The 20,128-nt window shown below is 43.9% G+C and overlaps 1 protein-coding gene across 3 annotated transcripts in view; it reads left to right on the top strand.

The window, feature by feature from the left end:
- Positions 1-20,128, top strand: part of GSG1L (GSG1 like) — an 84,694-nt gene that overhangs the window by 37,517 nt on the left and 27,049 nt on the right. For all 3 annotated transcript variants that reach the window (XM_068908742.1, XM_009674656.2, XM_009674657.2), the window contains exons 3-4: positions 8,508-8,660; positions 16,175-16,286. In XM_068908742.1, the coding sequence (XP_068764843.1) occupies positions 8,508-8,660; positions 16,175-16,286 (265 nt within the window). The remainder of the gene's footprint in view (positions 1-8,507; positions 8,661-16,174; positions 16,287-20,128) is intronic.

Here is a 20,128-nt window from a genome sequence, read left to right as displayed (position 1 = left end):
GCAGTACAGCAACCTGTTTTGAGAACAGATAATATGAAATATTAAAGTCCTTCTGAGTAAGAATCTGGTGATGTAAGCTCACTTTCCAGTGAGTCCTAGCTTTGCCATCTCAGATTCTAGATGAGCCTCTCAGGCCAGACCCTGTACTCATGATGCTTTAGCTAAAAAGGACATTGTCCTGAAGCTGATGACCCTCCAGGAACAGCCTGTGCCACCAGAGACAGTGTCATGGTTGTGGGAGAGGAGCAAAGAACCACAGTGGCTCTCAGTACACAAACATAACTGTCATTCTCAGCAACACTGTAGAAGGTTGTAATAGCAGCATTAAGACCAGCAGGAATGGGAAGTGACTAGCTGGAGTAGAAGCACCAGGGGAAGAAATGTCAGGATACGGGATATAAGAATGGCAAGAGTTGATGGTATCTGGATTAGTAGGTCATCAAGATTTTTGTGCTCATCTGCCTGTAGCTTCTCAGGACACCTGGATGGGAGACAAAGGACAGTGAGTAGTAAACTGTGACTAACAGATGAACAGACTGTGACTAACAGAGTGTGCGACTCAGCAGGTAACTAAGTGACTAACAGACCGCTGTCAGCTTCTAGCAGTGACAAAAAGGCACATCCAAACTTATCACATGGTTGCTAACCTATGAAGAGGCCAGAAGACATGAGGAGGACGTGACAGCTGGTAACCCTTGTCCTCCATATCATTTCAGGGAATCCTGGAAAGACTGGCTGAATGCATGCATCTTGGTGCTTGCATGCTGGGTAGACACCTTGCACACACTTGGGCTTGTGAGAATGTGGGCATGGGAGTACAAGTGAAATCAATTTTCTTCAGTTTTGTTTTAAAACAAAAACTCTTGCCTTCCTAGAGCTTCTCACATCAAGACTTACTACATTACTACTACAATGTTGCAACATTATTTCCTACAACATGAGCAGGAACGACACACAGCAGTCTCACTGCTGCTTCTGTTGAGGAGGAGGCAGGTCAGAATCTGAAATCTTTCTGCAGTAATGAGAAATATCCTTGGCATAACATGCACATCTTAGGTGAGATCTGTACAGAAAACCCACAGCACCTGTGCACAGTTCAACGAAGAGGCAAGGCATAAGCAGAACATAGACCAAAAAAATGAAGGAAAGCTGATGATTTATAAGAATAAGGACCCTCAGATACTGGTCAGGCAGGTAGGAGACTCCTAATGACACAAGTGCTGACTCCTCTGAAGGAAAGATTTTCACACAAGTTGGGTTAAGCCAGAGAAACTACTGGAGCAGAGGACAGAAAAAGAGATAGCAGAGAAGACAGGGAGAAGAAAGAAAAACTGTCAGGAGAGCTTCTTTGCTGTCACCTGGGAACAACTGAGGTTTCTTCAAGAGAAGGAGCTCTCTCCTTTGCAGGAAGGATGCATTTGAGGCTGTAAGTGGAAGTCAGTGACGCCAAGTGACTGCCTCAGGAATCTCATGTTGAGAGAAGCGCAGTGGGATATCACTTCAGCACCAGCACAGAACAGAGAGACAGTCTCCTGAATTAATAACCTAAATCTACTCTTCTCCTTCTGACAGCTACAGGAAGTTGAAAAACCCAGACACAGCTTGCATTTGTAGGATGTTATTATTTCTGTTGAAATTCAAGATCAAAGCAGGCAGGACAAAACATAGTTAGAACTATGTGAATACTCCACGTGTGACCTTCCCCTACATTAAACACATTTAAAAAAGCACAGAGCAGATACTCAGTTTACATCATGAGACATGAGAGTCAAACATAAGAGTCCCTTTCTAGGTTGTAACAGGACCCAAAGAAGTATTCCTTGGGCATTCCACGGGAAACTCACTCATTCTTTGTTTCTCACTGGGAAAAGGTTTCAGAGGACAGCAAAACTCATTTACTATTGAGATGCTGAGTAGAGCCATAGTCCCGCTCTGTTTCTACTCCAGTTATCACCACCCCAGCTAACTGCCTCCCTCCACCTGCTCCCTGAGCACATTGGGTCCAGTAACTGTGCACTTATAATATCACATGTGATGTAGCGTGGAAGGGTGCTCCAGACTCTCTAGTCCAACCCACTGCTCTGAGCATGTCCATTAGACCACGCTGCTCAGGGCCTTGTCCAATGGAGGTTTGAATGCCTCCAAGAATGGAGATCCCATAGCCTCTCTGGGCCCCTGTTCCAGTGCTTGACTACCTTTTTCCTTAGCTCTAGTTGCAATTTCTGATCTTCCAAATTTTGTCTGCTGCCTCTCATCTTATCCCTGCACACCTCCAAAAGTCTAGCTCCATCCTTCCTATACCCTCCCATTAGGTAGCTGTAGACAGCAAAATCTTCCCTTTACCTTCTCTTCTCTAGGATGAACAAATCCAGCTATCTCAGCCCTTTCTTGTATGTCATGTGCTCCACCCCTCTAATGCTTCCTCACTGTCTCCTGTGCCTTTGCATCTCTTAAGATTATGACAACTTTTCCTTTCCCCAATGTACCTAGTTTAAAGACCTTCTCACAAGGTTAGCCTGTTAGCAAAGACGCTACCACCACACTTGACCAGATGGATCCCATCCCTGCTCAGCAGTCCTTGTCACCAAAGACGGTCGTGAGGTCATAGATGCCAAAGCACTCCCTGCAGCACCAGCAATGCAGTCAGGTGTTCCTACAGAGCCTTTCCTCCTTCCTAGCAGGATCAAGACCTCCAGCTAGGCTCCCATGCCTTTCACCCTGGCCCCCAGAGCCCTGCAGTCACTCTGGACATGCTCAAGGGTGCCCCTAGCAGTATCATTGGTGCCCATGTGGATAAGCAGCAAGAGGTAATAGACTGAAGGCCAGGTGAATCTTGGTAACTCCTCTGCAGCATCCCAGTTCAGATCCCCTGGCAAGCAGCAAACCAAGCAAGAGAGCAAGTCAGACTGGTAGATGGGTGCCTCCATCCCCTGCGGGGGGGGGAAGAGGGGGGGTCTCTGATAACCATCACTCTCCATTTCAGCTCTATCACCTTCCTTTCAGTACATCACAACCATCAGTGCCTAATCCCAAGCAGTCCCACACTGTCCTGAGCAGAGTTTCTGGGCCCCTTTGCCCCCTGCTGCACTTACTGCTGTGACAACTGCTATGTCTCTGTTTTCTGGGCTCTGGGAGCTGCAGTCTTGCCTACCAGATATATAGCTGCTCCTCAAGCAGCAGGCACAGGCAGCCGAGCTGGCTGAGCGTGTAGAAAACTTCATACATTTTGCAGGGTTCATTTTCCATCAGTGAACTTGCTGAGCTGACCCAATGCACAAGCACTCTGTTACTGACTGAACACAATGAAAACATGAGGCGCAAAGGGGTCGGAGGACAGCGAGTCTGCTCCTCCCAGTGGTAGTTCACCAATTAGATCAGCTTATCTGTCATGTTTAGTATCTTGGCTCATATATCTTCTCTCCTTTGTCAGCTCTTGTAGCTATCACTGACCATGGTGGTAAATGTTTATGTTCTGGTTATAACTCCTCAGGATTCAAGTCTCCTTGCGCTTGGCTCTGTAAACAGAGAAATAAGACAATTCTTGCCCTGAAAAGATAGAAGCCTACTATTTATTAGCCTTTACTTGTTATTTATCTATCTTCATTGTTTCTGTGAACAAGAGTGTCACATCACTGAGCACTATGCCACCACATAGCAAAGAGATGTTCTCTCCCCTAAAGAGCATTGGCTCAAATTCAGAAAAGCCCTTATGTTCCAAAATCTAGAAGACACAGACAAGGCGAGGTTTGGCAAAATCTTTTATTAGGCCAGTTAGCATCATGGGAAAAACTAAGAAAACTCTTGCACACACTTCCTTTTTCTGATTTGAAACAAAAGCTGGAAACTTCATTGCTATACATGAAGTTGAGACCAACTGTTCTGAGTTCAATTAAATTTGTGTCAGCTGCTTCATCAGAAGGACCTAGCTGGTTGAGGGTAGGGTGAGGTTGGTGAAGTGGTTACAACAAAGTAGAAAGAGGGAAACAAAGAGTTTATTCCTTCTTGGAATAGTGGTAGAGAGTATCACGCTCCCTAAAGCTAGTAACTTTTTGGAATCCATAATTTTTGGTATCTGGTAGGGTTGTGGGCATTTTTTGCCTAGCATCATCCTTGGAAGCTGTTTCAGAACAGAGAGATGGAGTGACTTGCATGAAAAATCTCCACCTTCTATTGAAAATTGGTTGTTTATCAATTATCTGAGTTTGCTCTGTGTGTATTTCATTCCAAGAAGTGAATCCAGGGCTTTTCAAGGCTCTAGAGTAGTTGAAGATGTCTCAGCAAAGTTTATGTTTACTCTTTGGGTATGGTCTAGACTCACGCGGCATGTGCCAGACTGTAGGGAGATTGCTTCTGAGGGGAATTTATGGTGACACTATTAAAGGCTAGGAAGGGTTTAACTGGTTAGCAATTTTTTGCATAGGCATCAGGGAGGATGGTCATGGAAGCCAATGAATGGTCAAATGAAGGGCAGGTTTCCTTGATGGGCTTAAGAGTAGTAACTCAAGAAAACATCCCCGCCTTGTTCAGGGGCTGCAGAAGCTGAAGTGTTCAGACTACTCAGAAAAAGAAAAAGAAACCCTTTCAATATACTTCCCCCGCCAAATCCATGAGTTAACCAGAGTGCAAAGAGAGGGGGAGAGAGAGAGAGAGAGAGAGAGGAGGCTCATCTCTTGCATAATACAGATCCTTGCTCAGTGGGAATGAGGCAGACTGAACAGCTCTGAAACAAAACCTCCCACAATCATAAGAAAGCGATGGAATCTCCAAACTACACTCCAGTCTGGATGGTACGGGAAGGAAAGAAATGAGATGCCAAGGGTAACTTTCCAAACTTAAGTGTGAAATCCACAAATGAAGAGGGAAAGCAGTGGAGAGGACAATGAAGTCCAAGGGCTACTGTCACAGGCCTTTTGTCCATTTTATCAAATGATTGTCTAATGCAGAAGCGTGTAAATAAATTGGAAAGATGGGCTGTGGGCTACACTGTTGAGGTGTTTCACTTGCTCTGCTTCTGGATATGTTAAGCTGGGCCTTTTCACAGGAATGTGCTGTGCATCTCACCAGCTTCCTGTCATTTCTCAAACACACTACACTTGCATCGACAGCATCCAGCTTTAAGCACCATTTCATAGGTGAGCAACAGACAAAACTTGTATACAGCTGATGTACACGAACAAACCCCATGAGCCAACTCAAAGAAATCCCCACAAGTCTCAGCCCCCATTAACTTTCCTAACCTCTTGAAGCAATTAGCTTTGAGGTCTTTTTGATGACATTTACGTTAAAATTCACCTTTCCTTGCTACTTCTTGTTAACTGCATTAGATTATTTATTTCACAGTGCATTCTTGAAGCTTGGTAGTGACATACAAATACCAATGAACTGTCTATGCGTACAGCAGACATTCTGGAAACTTAGAAAAGTGCAAGCTCTTGGTTTCGTTAGTCAACCTAAAACATTCACAAGCCACTGTAAGGTGAATGAATGACAACTGTAGTTCATTGTTCAGGGAGAAGGGTTTTGGAAGCTGATGGCCTTTTTGCACTGATAGGTGAGGAAGAAGCAGTAGCAATCAAGTTGAAGAGCGATAGACCAAAAAGAATCACCAGAACTTTGAAAGTGAAGTTAGTATTTTTCACTGTTTACAACTCGGACCAAAACTGAGCACAGGTGGCATATTTTATTTACCAAATAAATCTAGGTCTGACTTTCAAATGAGCATGGCATTTTAGGAAAAGCTTCTGTTCAGAAATGAATCGTGTTTACTTTAGAAGTCAACTTCAAACAACGCTGAACATCAGGACCTGGTCTCGAGGCCTCTTCCATTATTCCTGCAGTACCAGTTCTCCAATCTGCATTTAATCTGGAAGCAGGCCAGAGACTTTGACAGGAGATGCAAAGCAGACTGAAGCACCTATTAGAGTTCTTGAGTGGATTACTCTGCTCTGCTGTGTTTCTTGCATCCCTAACTCAGTAACAGGCATTCATATAGGACAGACTCTGGAATCCTCTTGTCACATCAGGACCCAATAATCTATCAGAAGATGGATGAAGATAGAAACACTGGAAAACAAGTCTGAAACTCCTACTTTTTATTCCTTCAAAATCACTACCATAACTTCAGAAAAGCCAAGGTAAAATGTGCCTATAAATGCTTGGATTAAAGACAACCAGATGCTCATAAAAATCACATAAGAGACTAAATCAATATTTTCCATGACAATGCCAGGAAGAAATTCATGATGAACAACCTATTTAACACTCTCAGTATTGAAATTACACATACCTGTGTTACCAGAATTAGTACGCACAGACACTACAGTGATGCTTTAGGATGCTGTGCTCTGCAACACCATTTTCAGCACCATTCTGCGCAATTAAAATGCATTATGCCTCATGTCCTGGAAAGGTGCTGGAGGAGATCAGAGCAACTGCATGCATATGATCATTAGAGACGCATTAGTCTCAGGGGGGTAAGGGTAGGGGTCATGTGGGGATGCACGTAGGGAAAGTGGAAAAGAACAAAGAAGTCTTGCAAGGAAAGAGACTGAAACAAGGGGATGGATTTCATACCCAGGGAAGTAGAGGACAGAGTCACATCATAACGTTGAACGGCAGTCACTACTACAGCAATACCCTGGTGTGTAGACATCAGCAGTCATCCTACCTCAAGATTTGAATCAGGACAATAAATAAACATCTCAACAGATATGTTGTACATCACTCTTTCCAGGTGGGGTTGGACATTTACGAATTAGGACTAATTAGAGCTCTCTGCTGCTTCAGTTTATAGGTCAGGCTTAGATAATCTAAGGAGAAGCCTTTCCAATTCAAAGAATTTCATCATTTTCTTGTCATAGAAACTTTTGTTTTTGAGGAAATTAGATGAAATCCCTCCTTAATCCTGCTGCATCTCAGAATACCCTTGCTGTCAGTGTCTCATTCTTCTTTTCAGAAAAGCTTGCCAGTTGCTCTGACACCAAACTGACTAATAGTGATGAGATAAACAGCTGTTTGCTGTTGACAAATGCAATATTACACATAAAGTCACAGTAAGAAATTAAAAGGGTTATTTATTGCCATCTCTGTAGCGCTGCTTTAAAACTCAAAAGGTCAGATCTAGCGGCAGCAAGTAATAGCGTATATTAACAGATGAAATTACAAAGACACATTCTCAAACAAAATGTGAGTTGGGATCTTCCCGGTCGCTAAGAGGAGATTTGAACACTGTGATAACAGTGAAGCTGCATACCTTATTTGATAAGCTCAGCTACAGTCATTATCACACACATGCTATTACAGTTAGGAGAGAATATACTAATATAAAGTGGAGTCTGTAGCAATCTCTATGGTTACAGACTATAATTTTCTCATATAAGCCATTGTCTTCAGATGCTTAAACTTTCCATGTTTCAACTACTTAGACTGACATTTTCCATCACTGCTCATTGTTTCTAGGTGAATTCTCTCGCAATCAGGTTAGCAAACATATTAAAGAATGCCGGCAGATTCTTGTTTTGAAACAACTACTGGAAAACTGGCAGGGATTTAATATTGTCATCTGCTACCATCCTCTCAAATTTACCCCATGGCTTTGTGACTTTAAAAGATTCAGCAGATCATGCTAGAGGCTTTGGGCTGGAAGGTCCAAACGTAACATCTGCAGTGGATGCACTAATCTCAGCCTGACATTTTACGAAAACACTGCCAGAACCACTTACCTGTGCATGTCTCCAAAGTCCTACAGAACTTGAGGGTCCAATGGGGCACAGCAGCTTTTCCCTTCCTCTATAAGATTATATCTGGGGGTTGATGGTGCAGAAGGCAGCCAAAATTTCTATCTGCGGTTCTTTCACTGAGTATGTCATAAATAACTGGCTCCAATGCACTGGTCTTCTGGCAGTTTGTCTACTGGCCCCAGCAGTAGAGATCTGTGCAGCGGATCCAAATACCCCAAGTCAGAACAGTCATTCTGCAGGACACTAGCTTCTAGGAAAGAGAGTTTCCTGGAACAGGGCTCTGGTACTTGATGCCCAAGTCTGGTACGCATTTTAAAACCTGCACTGAAAGCATTTGCTTTCAATAGCCTTGTGAAAAGGAGTCCAAACCTTTCCATCTCTCATCAGCCCACATACTGCAGGGTAACATGTGCCATCACCATCACGTATGGTAAATTCTGCTCATCTAAACCATGACATAGCAGAGAACACCCTGTGTCCCATGTTTTGGGTCACAGGAGCCAAGATGATCAAATACATATATATACACAATGAGGAAGTCTTTAGGCAAGCTGGGATCCTAGGCAACAGCTTTCTCTTTCTCCAGTACTTTTACCAACCTTCAATTCTTCACACATTTCTTTACCACTTATTCTATTTCTCCAGAGAGTTTGGGTGGTTGTTTGCTAAGTTTGAACTGTCTAAATAGCCAACTACTGCTATATATTACAGATTTCCCAATTTATTTTCACCGAATAAGTGACTGGTTGCTGCTCTTCTATGTTGCAGGTGTCCTGTGGCTGTCAGTAGTATCTGAGGTGTTATACATCATGCTGTTAGTCGTCGGATTCAGCCTTATGTGCCTAGAGCTCTTTCATTCAAGCAGTGTGATAGATGGGCTCAAGTTAAATGCCTTTGCTGCTGTCTTCACTGTGCTTTCAGGTATGAGCCTTCCCTTTTCTTGTTGCCCTAGGAACCAGAAAAAAATGGATTTTAAAACTTTGAAAAAATAAAAATACAGGACTACAAGACTCCCTTATCCACATTTAGCCATCCCATTTTCACTACAAGTTTGGAGCAAGGCCAGCATAATAAAGAAGTTGACTCTTGCCAGGGAGAACCAGAAATAGAGAGTCCTGAATTCACAATGACAATGCAGTAATTAGCCCCCCACCCACAACCACAGCCTCCCTAAGCCTCCTTTTTTCAGCAACATCACACTGGTTAGCCCATAGGAAGTGAAAAACATATAGTACTGAAAATTCTTTTTGCCATGTTAATCTTAAGAAAATATGAAGGCTTGATACTGCAAACGAAAAAAAAGAAGTCCGTCTTGTTCATTAGCAAAGTTGGGAATGAAAAGGGTTCTAGTAATTACACTTAGCAGCAACCCTCAGAGTAAAGTGGGACATGTACATCTTTCAGAGCAACTGTTTCAGGCTATTTTCATGCTTGGTCTCTGCTTGGGGGTCCTTCAGTGTATAAATTTAAGGAACTCACTTCTCTAAAGGGAGTTATCAACTATAACGATGTAGTTAAGGGTCTTTTCACTTCTGAGCCGACTGAAAACTCCATAGTTCAGCGAGCAGCTTCCCAGGAATTACAGAAGCAGCCAGCAACAGCTGTCCTTTGTGAGTGCTCCTGCACAGACTTCTCTGGCAGGAAGGGCTTCTGCAGTAAAAGAGAGCAAGTGCGTTTTATCCTGCTGCATTTCAAGCCAAGAGAGATTATTGCATGCGGTACTCATTTCTGTGGAGAAGTTTCTGTTCTCAGGGATTGATTCAAACTGCACAGTGCAATTTGTGGTCTAAAACTTAGATCAGAAGTGGATCTGAGAGGACAAAAAATTCTGGTTAAAAATGGCCAAAGCGTATTTTTCATCTCTAGATGTTGTTTGGATAAAAAAATGCCATTTCAGTTCAATTTTCAAAACCAGACAACATGGAATTCTTCAGCATTCAGGTAATTCTTTCCATTTTATTTCCATTAATTGCAATTTTAAAGCTTTGCAAGAATTATAACGTTTTCTTTCAAACATCTTTTGGTCTTTCTTTTTTCCTTCCTCTTTTACAAATAAAATGACATCAGATTCAAAATATAAATTTTAAAATTTTACAGGGTACAGGGATGGAAAAATAGGAAGAAGCAATAAAATAAATGCTATGTGTTATTTTCAGTGACAAAAATATCAGAGGAAGGAAAGAAGACTAATTTTAGAAAAGATTTCACTTTTTCCAAACCTGAAAAAATTAAAAATTTTATTTAAAACAAATTTCTTTTTGTTTCCATTTTTCTCATTATTTTTACAAGTGAAAGGTTTTTGGACAAGCAGTTCTGCTTATTCTAATTCCAAAATTCTGGAAAAAAACATGCTGCTTCTCTGCACTGGCAACTCTACTTTGTGGTTTTAATTCTTAAGTAGCCTAAATTTGGAATGCAGAAAACTTCTGGCTTAGGATGTACCTGGAAAAAATGATCACAGAACAGAATCACAGAATGGTTGAGGTTGGAAAGGGCCTTTAAAGATCGTCTAGTCCAACCCCTCTGCTCAAGCAGTCACCTAGAGCAGGTTGCCCAGGGCCATGCCCAGACAGCATTTGAATATCTCCAAGGATGGAGACTTCACAACCTCTCTGAGCAACCTGTTCCAGTGCTCAGTCACCCTCACAGTCAAAATTTTTTCCTTATGTTCAGACAAAATTTCATGTGTTTCAGCAACATACCAGGTAAATGACATGAGTATTAAAGTCATGTCATCCTGGAGTTTGCTGCTAAAAGTGCTAAAACATTTAAGCTGAGGAAAATTTATCCTAACATTATGTTCATGCATTCTTGTTTCTTAACCTCTTAAAACTAATGGGAAAAAAAACAAAATAGTAATGTTTATATTTAACTCATGTGATATATTCCATAAGTAATATTTTTAGGAAACTTTTCCAAAAATGCTTCAAAATACATTGTCTTTTCCAAAACTAGTCCCTTAAGGTTTCCCATTACTGGGACTTAGAAACAGCTCTGGTCCTGCAAGTCTAATGATCTCAAAAAAAATCCATACGGTCTGCACTTCCGCACCAGTCACTCCAGTCCCACCGTTTTGTCAGATTTTCCATTTGCAAGGTACCACAAACATCCATTGCCCTGGAGTCCAGGTGGGTGAGCATACAGGCATTTTGTCTCATTTGTCCAGCCCTTAAACAGCAGGTTGCAAGAAAGGATCGTCTTGTAAATACTTCATTTGTTCATTTCTGTTAAAGACAGGTCATAAAGACTGGACAGCCTGGTACGGAGGGCTTTGAACTAGGCAAGATGGGGGAAGGGGAGTGGTATAGTGGCAGGAGAGTCAGTAAAACACCGCTCAAGTCAGGAGGCCTCCAGCGGGTGCATACAGCCAGGGGAGACAGCATGGCACATGGCTATGGAGGCTTCTCTTGCACCTCTCCTGGGAAGCTTGCATGCTTGACTGGCTCTCTGAAATGCCTGTACACCAATGCGTGCAGCATGGGGAATAAGCAGGAAGAGTTAGAGATCTGTGTGCGGTCACAGGGCCATGATCTCATTGCAGTGACAGAGACATGGTGGGATAGTTCACATGACTGGGATGCTGTCATGGATGGCTATGTGCCTTTTAGGAAAGACAGGCCAGGAAGGCAAGGTGGTGGAGTTGCCCTTTATGTGAGGGAGCAACTAGAATGTATGGAGCTCTGCCTCGGGGTGGATGAAGAGCAAGTTGAGAGCCTATGGGTAAGGATCAAAGGGCAGGCTAACGTGGGTGACACTGTTGTGGGGGTCTACTACAGGCCACCTGACCAGGAGGAAGTCATCGATGAGGCCTTGTACCGACAGCTGGAAGTAGCCTCACAATCACAGGCCTTGGTTCTCATGGGAGACTTCAACCACCCTGACATCTGCTGGGAAGACAGCACAGCTAGGCACAAACAGTCAAAGAGGTTCCTGCAGAGGATTGATGATAATTTCTTGACTCAGGTCGTGGAGATGCCAACGAGGAGAGGTGCAATGCTAGACCTTGTACTAACAAACAAAGAAGGTCTAGTGGGAGATGGGAAGGTTGGGGGCAGCCTTGGCTGCAGCGACCATGAGATGGTGGAGTTCAGGATCCTACGAGGAGGGAGCAGGGCAATGAGTAGGATTGCAACACTGGACTTCAGGAGAGCTGACTTTGGCCTCTTCAGGGACCTACTTGGAGGAATCTCATGGGGTAGGGCCCTAGAAGGAAGAGGGGTCCAGGAGAGCTGGTTAATATTCAAGCATCACCTCCTCCAGGCTCAAGAGCAGTGCATCCCTATGAGTAAGAAGCCCAGCAAAGTGGGCAGGAGACCTGCATGGATGAGCAAGGAACTCCTGGCCAAACTCCAACAGAAGAAGGAAGTACACAGAATGTGGAAAAGGGGACAGGCCACTTGGGAGGAATACAGGGCTGTTGTCAGAGTGTGCAGGGAAGCGACAAGGAAGGCTAAGGCCCAGTTGGAATTAAATCTGGCAAGGGATGTCAAGGACAACAAGAAGGGCTTCTTCAAATACATCAATAGCAAAAGGAAGACTAGGGAAAACGTGGGCCTGCTGCTGAATGGGGCGGGTGCCCTGGTGACGAAGGATACAGAGAAGGCAGAGTTATTGAATGCTGCCTTTGCTTCAGTCTTCACTGCTAAGGCCAGTCCTCAGGAATTCCAGACCTTGGAGACAAGAGAGGAAGTCTGGAGAAAGGAAGACTCTCCCTTGGTGGAGGAGGATCAGGTTAGAGATCTTTTGTCCAAACTGGACATCCCTAAATCCATGGGCCCCGATGGGATGCACCCACGAGTGCTGAGGGAGCTGGCGGATGTTATCGCTAGGCCACCCTCCATCCTCTTGGAAAGGTCCTGGAGATCAGGAGAGGTGCCTGAGGACTGGAAGAAAGCCAATGTCACCCCAGTCTTCCAAAAGGGCAAGAAGGAGGAGCCAGGGAAGTACAGGCCCGTCAGCCTCACCTCCATCCCTGGAAAGGTGATGGAACAGCTCCTCCTGGAGGTCATCACTAAGCATGTGGAAGACAAGAAGGTGATCAGGAATAGTCAGCATGGCTTCACCAAAGGGAAATCATGCTTGACCAAGCTGATAGCCTTCTGTGACGGAATGACTGGCTGGGTAGCTGAGGAGAGAGCAGTGGATGTTGTCTCCCTGGACTTCAGCCAGGCTTTGGACACTGTCTCCCATCACATCCTCCTAGGGAAGCTCAGGAAGTGTGGACTAGATGAGTGGACAGTGAGGTGGCTTGAGAACTGGCTGGATGGCCGAGCTCAGAGGGTTGTGGTAAATGGCGCAGAGTCTAGTTGGAGGCCTGTGGCTAGTGGTGTCCCCCAGGGGTCAGTGCTGGGTCCAGTCTTGTTCAATATATTCCTCAATGACCTGGAGGAAGGGACAGAGTGCACCCTCAGCAAGTTTGCTGATGATACTAAACTGGGGGGAGAGGCTAACACACCAGAAGACTGTGCTGCCATTCCGAGGGACCTGGACAGGCTGGAGAGCTGGGCCGAGAGGAACCTCATGAAGTTCAACAAAGGCAAGTGTAGGGTCCTGCACCTAGGCAGGAATAATCCCATGCACCAGTACAGGTTGGGGGTTGACCTGCTGGAGGGCAGCTCTGCAGAGGAGGACCTGGGGGTCCTGGTGTTCAACAAGTTAAGCATGAGGCAGCAGTGTGCCCTTGTGGCCAAGAAGGCCAATGGTCTCCTGGGGTGCATTAGGCTGCATTAGGTGGAGTGTTGCCAGCAGGTGGAGGGAGGTGATCCTGCCCCTCTCCTCAGCCCTGGGGAGGCCTCCCCTGGAGTACTGTGTCCAGTTCTGGGCTCCCCAGTCCAAGAGAGACATGGCACTCCTGGAGAGAGTCCAGCGGAGGGCTACCAAGATGATTAGAGGGCTGGAGCACCTCTCCTAGGAAGAAAGACTGCAAGAGCTGGGCCTGTTCAGCCTGGAGAAGAGAAGATTGAGAGGGGATCTCATCAACGTGTACAAGTATCTGAAGGGGGAGTGTCAAGAGGATGAGGCCAGCCTCTTCTCCGTGGTGCCCAGCAACAGGACAAGAGGCAACGGGCAGAAACTGAACCACAGGAAGTTCCATCTGAACCTGAGAAAAAACTTTTTCACTGTGAGGGTGACAGAGCATTGGAACAGGTTGCCCAGAGAGGTAGTGGAGTCTCCTTCCCTGGAGATATTCAAAACCCATCTGGATGTGATCCTGGGCAATATGCGCTAGGTGACCCTGCTGGAGCAGGGAGGTTGGACTAGATGTTCTCCAGAGGTCCCTTCCAACCTAAACGATTCTGTGATTCTGTGATTTTATCCAAAATATGAACATTAAAAATGCAATATAAAATATCATAGGATATCTACATGGAGAAGTTGGCAAGGTATGTGTAAAATAAACCAAATCTATGAGTGGCAACAAGAACAAACCAAAAGTGCGTGAAGCAGCATAATCAAAAAAAAAAGACATGTATGAAGCTCTGTAGCTTATACATTGCATAATGTGCTGTTGTCACCACAGCCAGATAAATGTCCTCCTCCGACCCTCCTCCCATTAGGCAGAAAAAGAAATAAATGGCACAGTTGCATCTTGGTCCCTGTGTTAGAGCAGTACTTGCTGATGACCTCCTACTCACCCATATCAATGGACTGTCATCCTGGACTCCCACACAGTCCCTTCAAGTGAAAGGTTTGAACATTGACGAAACCCCCATTAAGGTTTTGCATGATATAAAGGAACTGCTTTGCAGAAGGTAGTCTTGGCTGTGTCAGACCTCCTGATGGCTGTGAGTGACTATGACATGTCTCAGGGTGGTCTGTCTGTAATGTTTTATCAAGGTTGAAAAGTTACTGACAGTAGGTATATGAACAGCAATCCACAGACTTTAACATCAATGCTGTAACTGTCAACTGGAGAAAAATATCCCGATTTTAAAAGTACTGCAAGCTCCCAATGAATTCTGGAAATTAAATATAGCCAGAAACAAGCAAGGTGCGTACCAGGTTGCTGTGCTCCCATTAGGCCGCCCACCCTGCCAATATCTCATTTCTGCCAATGTGAATTGCTGCTTTCCACCTCCTAACTTCCCAGTGTGTCACATCAACACAAAGCAGCTGAGCAAATCACTGCAGTTTCTTGTAATAAAATATCCTCTTTCAGCCTCTGCAGTTATTTGTATCACATATGATATTTGTCTTGCTGAAGGTCCTGCTTAACATACCCACAACACTAACATGACATTCCCTGACTTCCCTCCCGCAGAATTGCCCTGAATCATCCACATGCGTGGTGAGACAAATGAGGTTCATTAGGCTCTGGAAGTAAACAGGAGTCAAGAGCCAAAATTTGGGTCTCGGGAGAGCAAATGAGGATCTTTCACATGGAGGAAGGGTCCCTGTAGAGCAGAGTGGATAGTAAGAGACAGGAGTGAGTGGTGACCTCAGTTAATGTGCAAAGTGGAATGTATGGGCCGACACCATACCCCACTGCTGCAGAATATCAGAGTTTCAAAGTGCCTTGAGCCATTTTGCAGCCTAAGGGGTTCTCTGGCATCTGTAGGCCCAAGATCTATTTGGGACCTGGATGATCCTGCTCTGCTGTTGAGCTAAGTGTCTGAACCCATGCCTTTCCTGAGCTCAGCTAGTGTCATCATTCTGAACCATCCAGTTACTAACAGGGACACATCCCTAGCTATTGTAGCTAGAAAATTCTCCAAGTATCAGAGCTGCTTCTGGCCATCGCTTCTTGAAAAGCGAGTTTTGATTTCCCTCAGATAGATGTCTAGTTCTAAAAATAAAGGCAGGTTTTTCTGCTTGAGCTGAAGCACCGTACTGGTCAGCTCAGTGGCAGAGCAAATTCAGCCTATCCTGTGATCTAACTGCAACCCATTCCTACTCTGCCAAACTGCCAATAGCACCATTTTATAACAGAACCATGCTGTGAGGTTCTTTAATATCATAGTCAGTAGACTGACTCATACATTGTCTTATCTTCACCCAGTTGTAATTATCTCAGCAAAACATAATGGTGCAAATGCAAGTGTCTTCAACACTGTACGATCAATAGTATTGCCTTCAGAAGTCTGTCTCCTTATCTGGGGCCTGCTTGAGATGGGCCAAATGAAATATCTTGTGGGTGGTGTAGCCTTGGTTTGCAGCAGCAAAGTAGGTAGTGATGCTTATTGTGCAACATTTTCTTCAAAGATTTTCTTTCTTTAACTATTCTCTCAAATGAGAATTCAGTATGATGTAAAATAACAAGCTCTCAGTCATACCTTTCCTCTGCCCATGCAGCTCTCTCCTCCACAGGAGAATAGAAGGCATAAAAAGTGCAACAACCCTTCAATGGAGCTTTCAAAGCATTTCCAGCAGCAGCTTTCTCAAGAACTATAAAAAACATTAGCACAAAAAATCCTATTATAATTCCTGCTCCTCAGGTCTCTTGGGGATGGTGGCACACATGATGTATACTCAAGTTTTCCAAGTGACAGTCAGCCTTGGGCCAGAGGACTGGAGACCACATTCGTGGGACTATGGATGGTCCTTCTGGTAAGTGTCACTATCAGTTAATACCTTTTCACTTTTGAGTTGTCCCATCAATCTGTTGGGCAATTGTACGTATCATCTCAAATTTCCAGGAACATGCATGTGAATTTCCAGCTGCCAGAATGCTAGCAGCCAAAACCCACCATGGACGTAGAACTGTTGAGGTGTGAGAGGACAGTTTTCAGTAATTGTGCAGCAGCAGCTGTGCATATCAGCAGGTACATAGCATTTGTAAATAAACAGCAGCCACAATTACCAACACAGATTGAACACTCTCATTAAAGTTCAATTTAGGTACATAATTGCCATGACATTTCAGAGACTTAGCTTTTTTTGCTTTTAATTAATGTCTCAGTTTAACCTTACACTGAGATTTTTAACACAACTGCAGAGGAAGGTACCAAGATACTTCCCTGTGAATCATGGGGAGAAGTCTTGGGAAACCAGACAAGACATTTTGGAGAGAGGTTCTTTTTTTGTTTTGTTTTGTTTTAACTTTTCCAGTTATATTCTGAAAATCATATAGAAATAATTTGGCCAAGATACATCAGGTGGGTTTTATTGTTTCCAACTTTACAAGAAGTGTAACAAGAATAGAAGACTGTGGAGAACAGAAATGCCTGCATCTCAAATAACATTCATAGCCCTCTAGAGACATCAAACTCCTTGGATGGCTGGGGAAAACAGTTTCTTTCTTTCTTTTCATTTCTGAATATTCTGTATTATTTTAATTCCATCTCAAAGCAGAGACAACAATCTTTAGAAACACTAATAAAGGAATACAAATACTTCTTATGCACAGTGCTGCAGGGGATCATTAGTTTCTCTTTCACCCTTCACTACGCTGTGCTTTATGGGAGGAGTTGTTAACATTTTAGTAACATATCACAAAACATTATATTAGATTTATAATATAGTTATTTTTGTTTATTAATAATAAATATTTATTGCATATGACAAACATAGATATAGTATGTTCATATATTTAGAATACTTAAAGACATTTTTATAACTATTTTATAATGATACTAATTGTATATTCATTAACGTAGTTAAAAAATAATGAGTATTATCTATGTATTTGTCTTTGGTAATCTATTTTATAATTAATTTACTAAAATACTTAAAATTCAGAATGGTGTTAAATGTCTAGTGTGATAAAGCACTCAACAGATTATTCTCCTTTATCTTGTGCAAGACAAGAGACCCCATGTCCCAGAAGAGGCACCAAAGGCTCATGTGTGCTGTATGGTGCTATGAGCCCACCCTGGGCCCATTGACCCTACACACATTTGAAGATGGTTATTGAGAAGCCAAATCCCATCCTGTTGTGACAGCACCCAGCACTGCTTTCTGTCCTAGCTACAGATTTGTCCCAGAGCATTTCAGGGACAGGACCGCATTTCAGGTGCATTTCCTGCCTGCAGCTGCCCCTGGACAGCCAGAGCCAGGGTATGGAGAGGTTTGGTTTAAAGATCAGGGCTGACCCTGGGTTAAGCCTCACTGTGGCAGATGCTGGAGATATCCATGAGCAGGTGAATATGTGGGGGCAGCCTCAGTTCTTTGCACATCCCTGAAGTGGAGCCTCAGCTTCACTCCTTGCAGTGGCTATTAAAGCTCCAGCTAAACAGCTAAAGCTGTTGACCCTAGTTAAAGCTCCAGCCTCCACCCAAGCTCTTGCTATTACAAGGCAACTTCTCAGATTTAGTAACCTCTCTTCCTCCCCTAATACTCTTGCCCTTCAAGGCAACACACCTGCCAATGCAGGAGGCTGGCCGCTGAGCAAACAGCAGCTTAGTCACTATCCCCCTGTGACAGATATGAAGAGCAGCAGCATTTTCAGCCTGCACTTGGGCTCAGCACCTGAGGAAGGCCATGGGCTTCCTCATGCCATGCCAGTGATTGGTAGTAGACCAGGCAAAGGAAAGTCTGAAACGCATGCACTGCAACAACAAGGCTTCTTCCTTCCAGCTAACACTGAACCATCACTGCCATGTAGACTAGAGAACTGCAACTGCCCCTGGCATTGCCCAAACTGAACATCTGTCTGAAGGAAGACGAAAATAAGTGCTCATACGGCCTGAGCGAGCTTGGGAACTCTGCACTTGTAGGTATTTCCTCCTGCTCCCTCTGGATCCAGGTGATGCCTTGAAGCATGAGATTTAAATATCCCTCTATCAGTACTGTAAACATCAGTGCTATTCACAGCCTCCTGTAAAAAGTATCATTGCAGCCTCCTACTAAACGACCTGTAGGAGCAAGGAGAATTTAAACACTGCTGAAGAGTGGTGCCAGGGAACAATTTACTCATGGCCAAGGGCCAGGGGGCATGAGTGGAGATCCAGATTATCAGTTTCCTATGTGACAATGGAAAAAAACTATTGTTTTCTGTGACTCTATTTCCCCTCTGCTGAATGGGAATGATAATTATTCCTCTCTTCAACATAAGAGATGGCTGCTTGTGATTTGCTTAGATAACTCAGGTTATAGAGTTATCTAGAGTTAAGGCCTAGATCTTGGTCTGCCCTCCGGCATAAGCCTGGAGTGAGCCAGGCGATTCTCCAGGTGGGGAGTCTCAGTCGTTGTGAGGATCAACTGAAGTTGAAGTTTTGCCTCCCTAGAAATTACAAATGCAAAAACTTGAGCGATCTGAGCCACAGAGGAACTTGAGCCTAGCTCTGAGCACTGTTATTAGAGGCAGTATAGATAAAGGCCCACCACATTTGGGTCACAGCTGGCATGGAGGGGCATCACTGTTAAAGAGATCTTCACTTAAGGCAGGCTATAACTCAGTGCTCTTTACCCTCAAAAATAAGTTATATTTAACTGTGGTCCATTAAATCTAAAAAAGATAAATCACAATTGTCTCATTATTATGAGACACAAGACCCGAGGTCATGTTGAGAGCCTTTCAATCCGTATTTCCTTCTCTGAACCTTTCAGCATTTCTGCATTAAGGATTAAGAATGATTAGAAACTTTCAAGAGAAAATTTTCTCCATCTGTCATTCCCCAGGCATCAACTGAGCACAGCAAAGCAGGTGGTTTCAGGTGGCTTTTCCCTTGATGTTGATTATGAGCCCTGCTGGAAACGCTAGGGGCAGTTACAGCTTTTCCACAGACTGTGTGCAAAGTCCCTTGCTAGGTTTTCCTGTGGCTGCATGCTCACATGTAGCCACAGGTTTCCTTTCCACTTCTCCACCCAACCATGGGAAACCTTCATCATCACAGGGTTCACTGCCCTTCCTTCTGATTTGATTAGAACTGGCAAACAGGTTCAAAAATTTCTGGAAAGGTCTGCTTCCACGCATCTCCTCACCATGGGATTCCCTAAAGGACTCCACACTGAAATCTGAAATGAGCCCTTTCTGTCTACTTGAACCTTTTTTCTTTTTCAGATTTTCCAGTTCACGAAGATGTGGGTTTTTTTTCAAATTTTGTCTAAATTTGAAATGGGAAATTGCTTCCCTGCCTGCAAAACGTTTGCAGAATAGGAAAACAGTTCATGCTGAGAGCTCTATTTATAATTCTTATTTATAAGATAATGCTACTGTGGCTGTATTTTTCCTGTGCCGCATAATTCATAACATTGTTATATTTGGCTATAGACAAGGTGTAAGAAAGGAGCAGGTAAAGTGTGTAGGTGACACAGATGATTAAATTAATCCAAATTGGTTAGGAAGACCCTGTGAACTATGTGTAGCTGGAGCGGAAGGGCTGAACATAATGGCAAGGGGAGACTGAACGTAGATAAGTCCTGCAAGGAAAAGGAGGGATTCAGTGCCTTGCCTGTGCCATCTCCTATGCTCAAAAAGCACCTGAACTCCTAGGAGCCGTGGGTTTCCC

Source organism: Struthio camelus, chromosome 15 (genome assembly GCF_040807025.1).
Source record: "Struthio camelus isolate bStrCam1 chromosome 15, bStrCam1.hap1, whole genome shotgun sequence".
In the NCBI taxonomy this organism is placed as follows: Eukaryota; Metazoa; Chordata; class Aves; order Struthioniformes; family Struthionidae; genus Struthio; species Struthio camelus.
The sequence above is the reverse complement of the archived record's forward strand: the minus strand, read 5'-3'. Positions and strand labels throughout refer to the sequence as shown.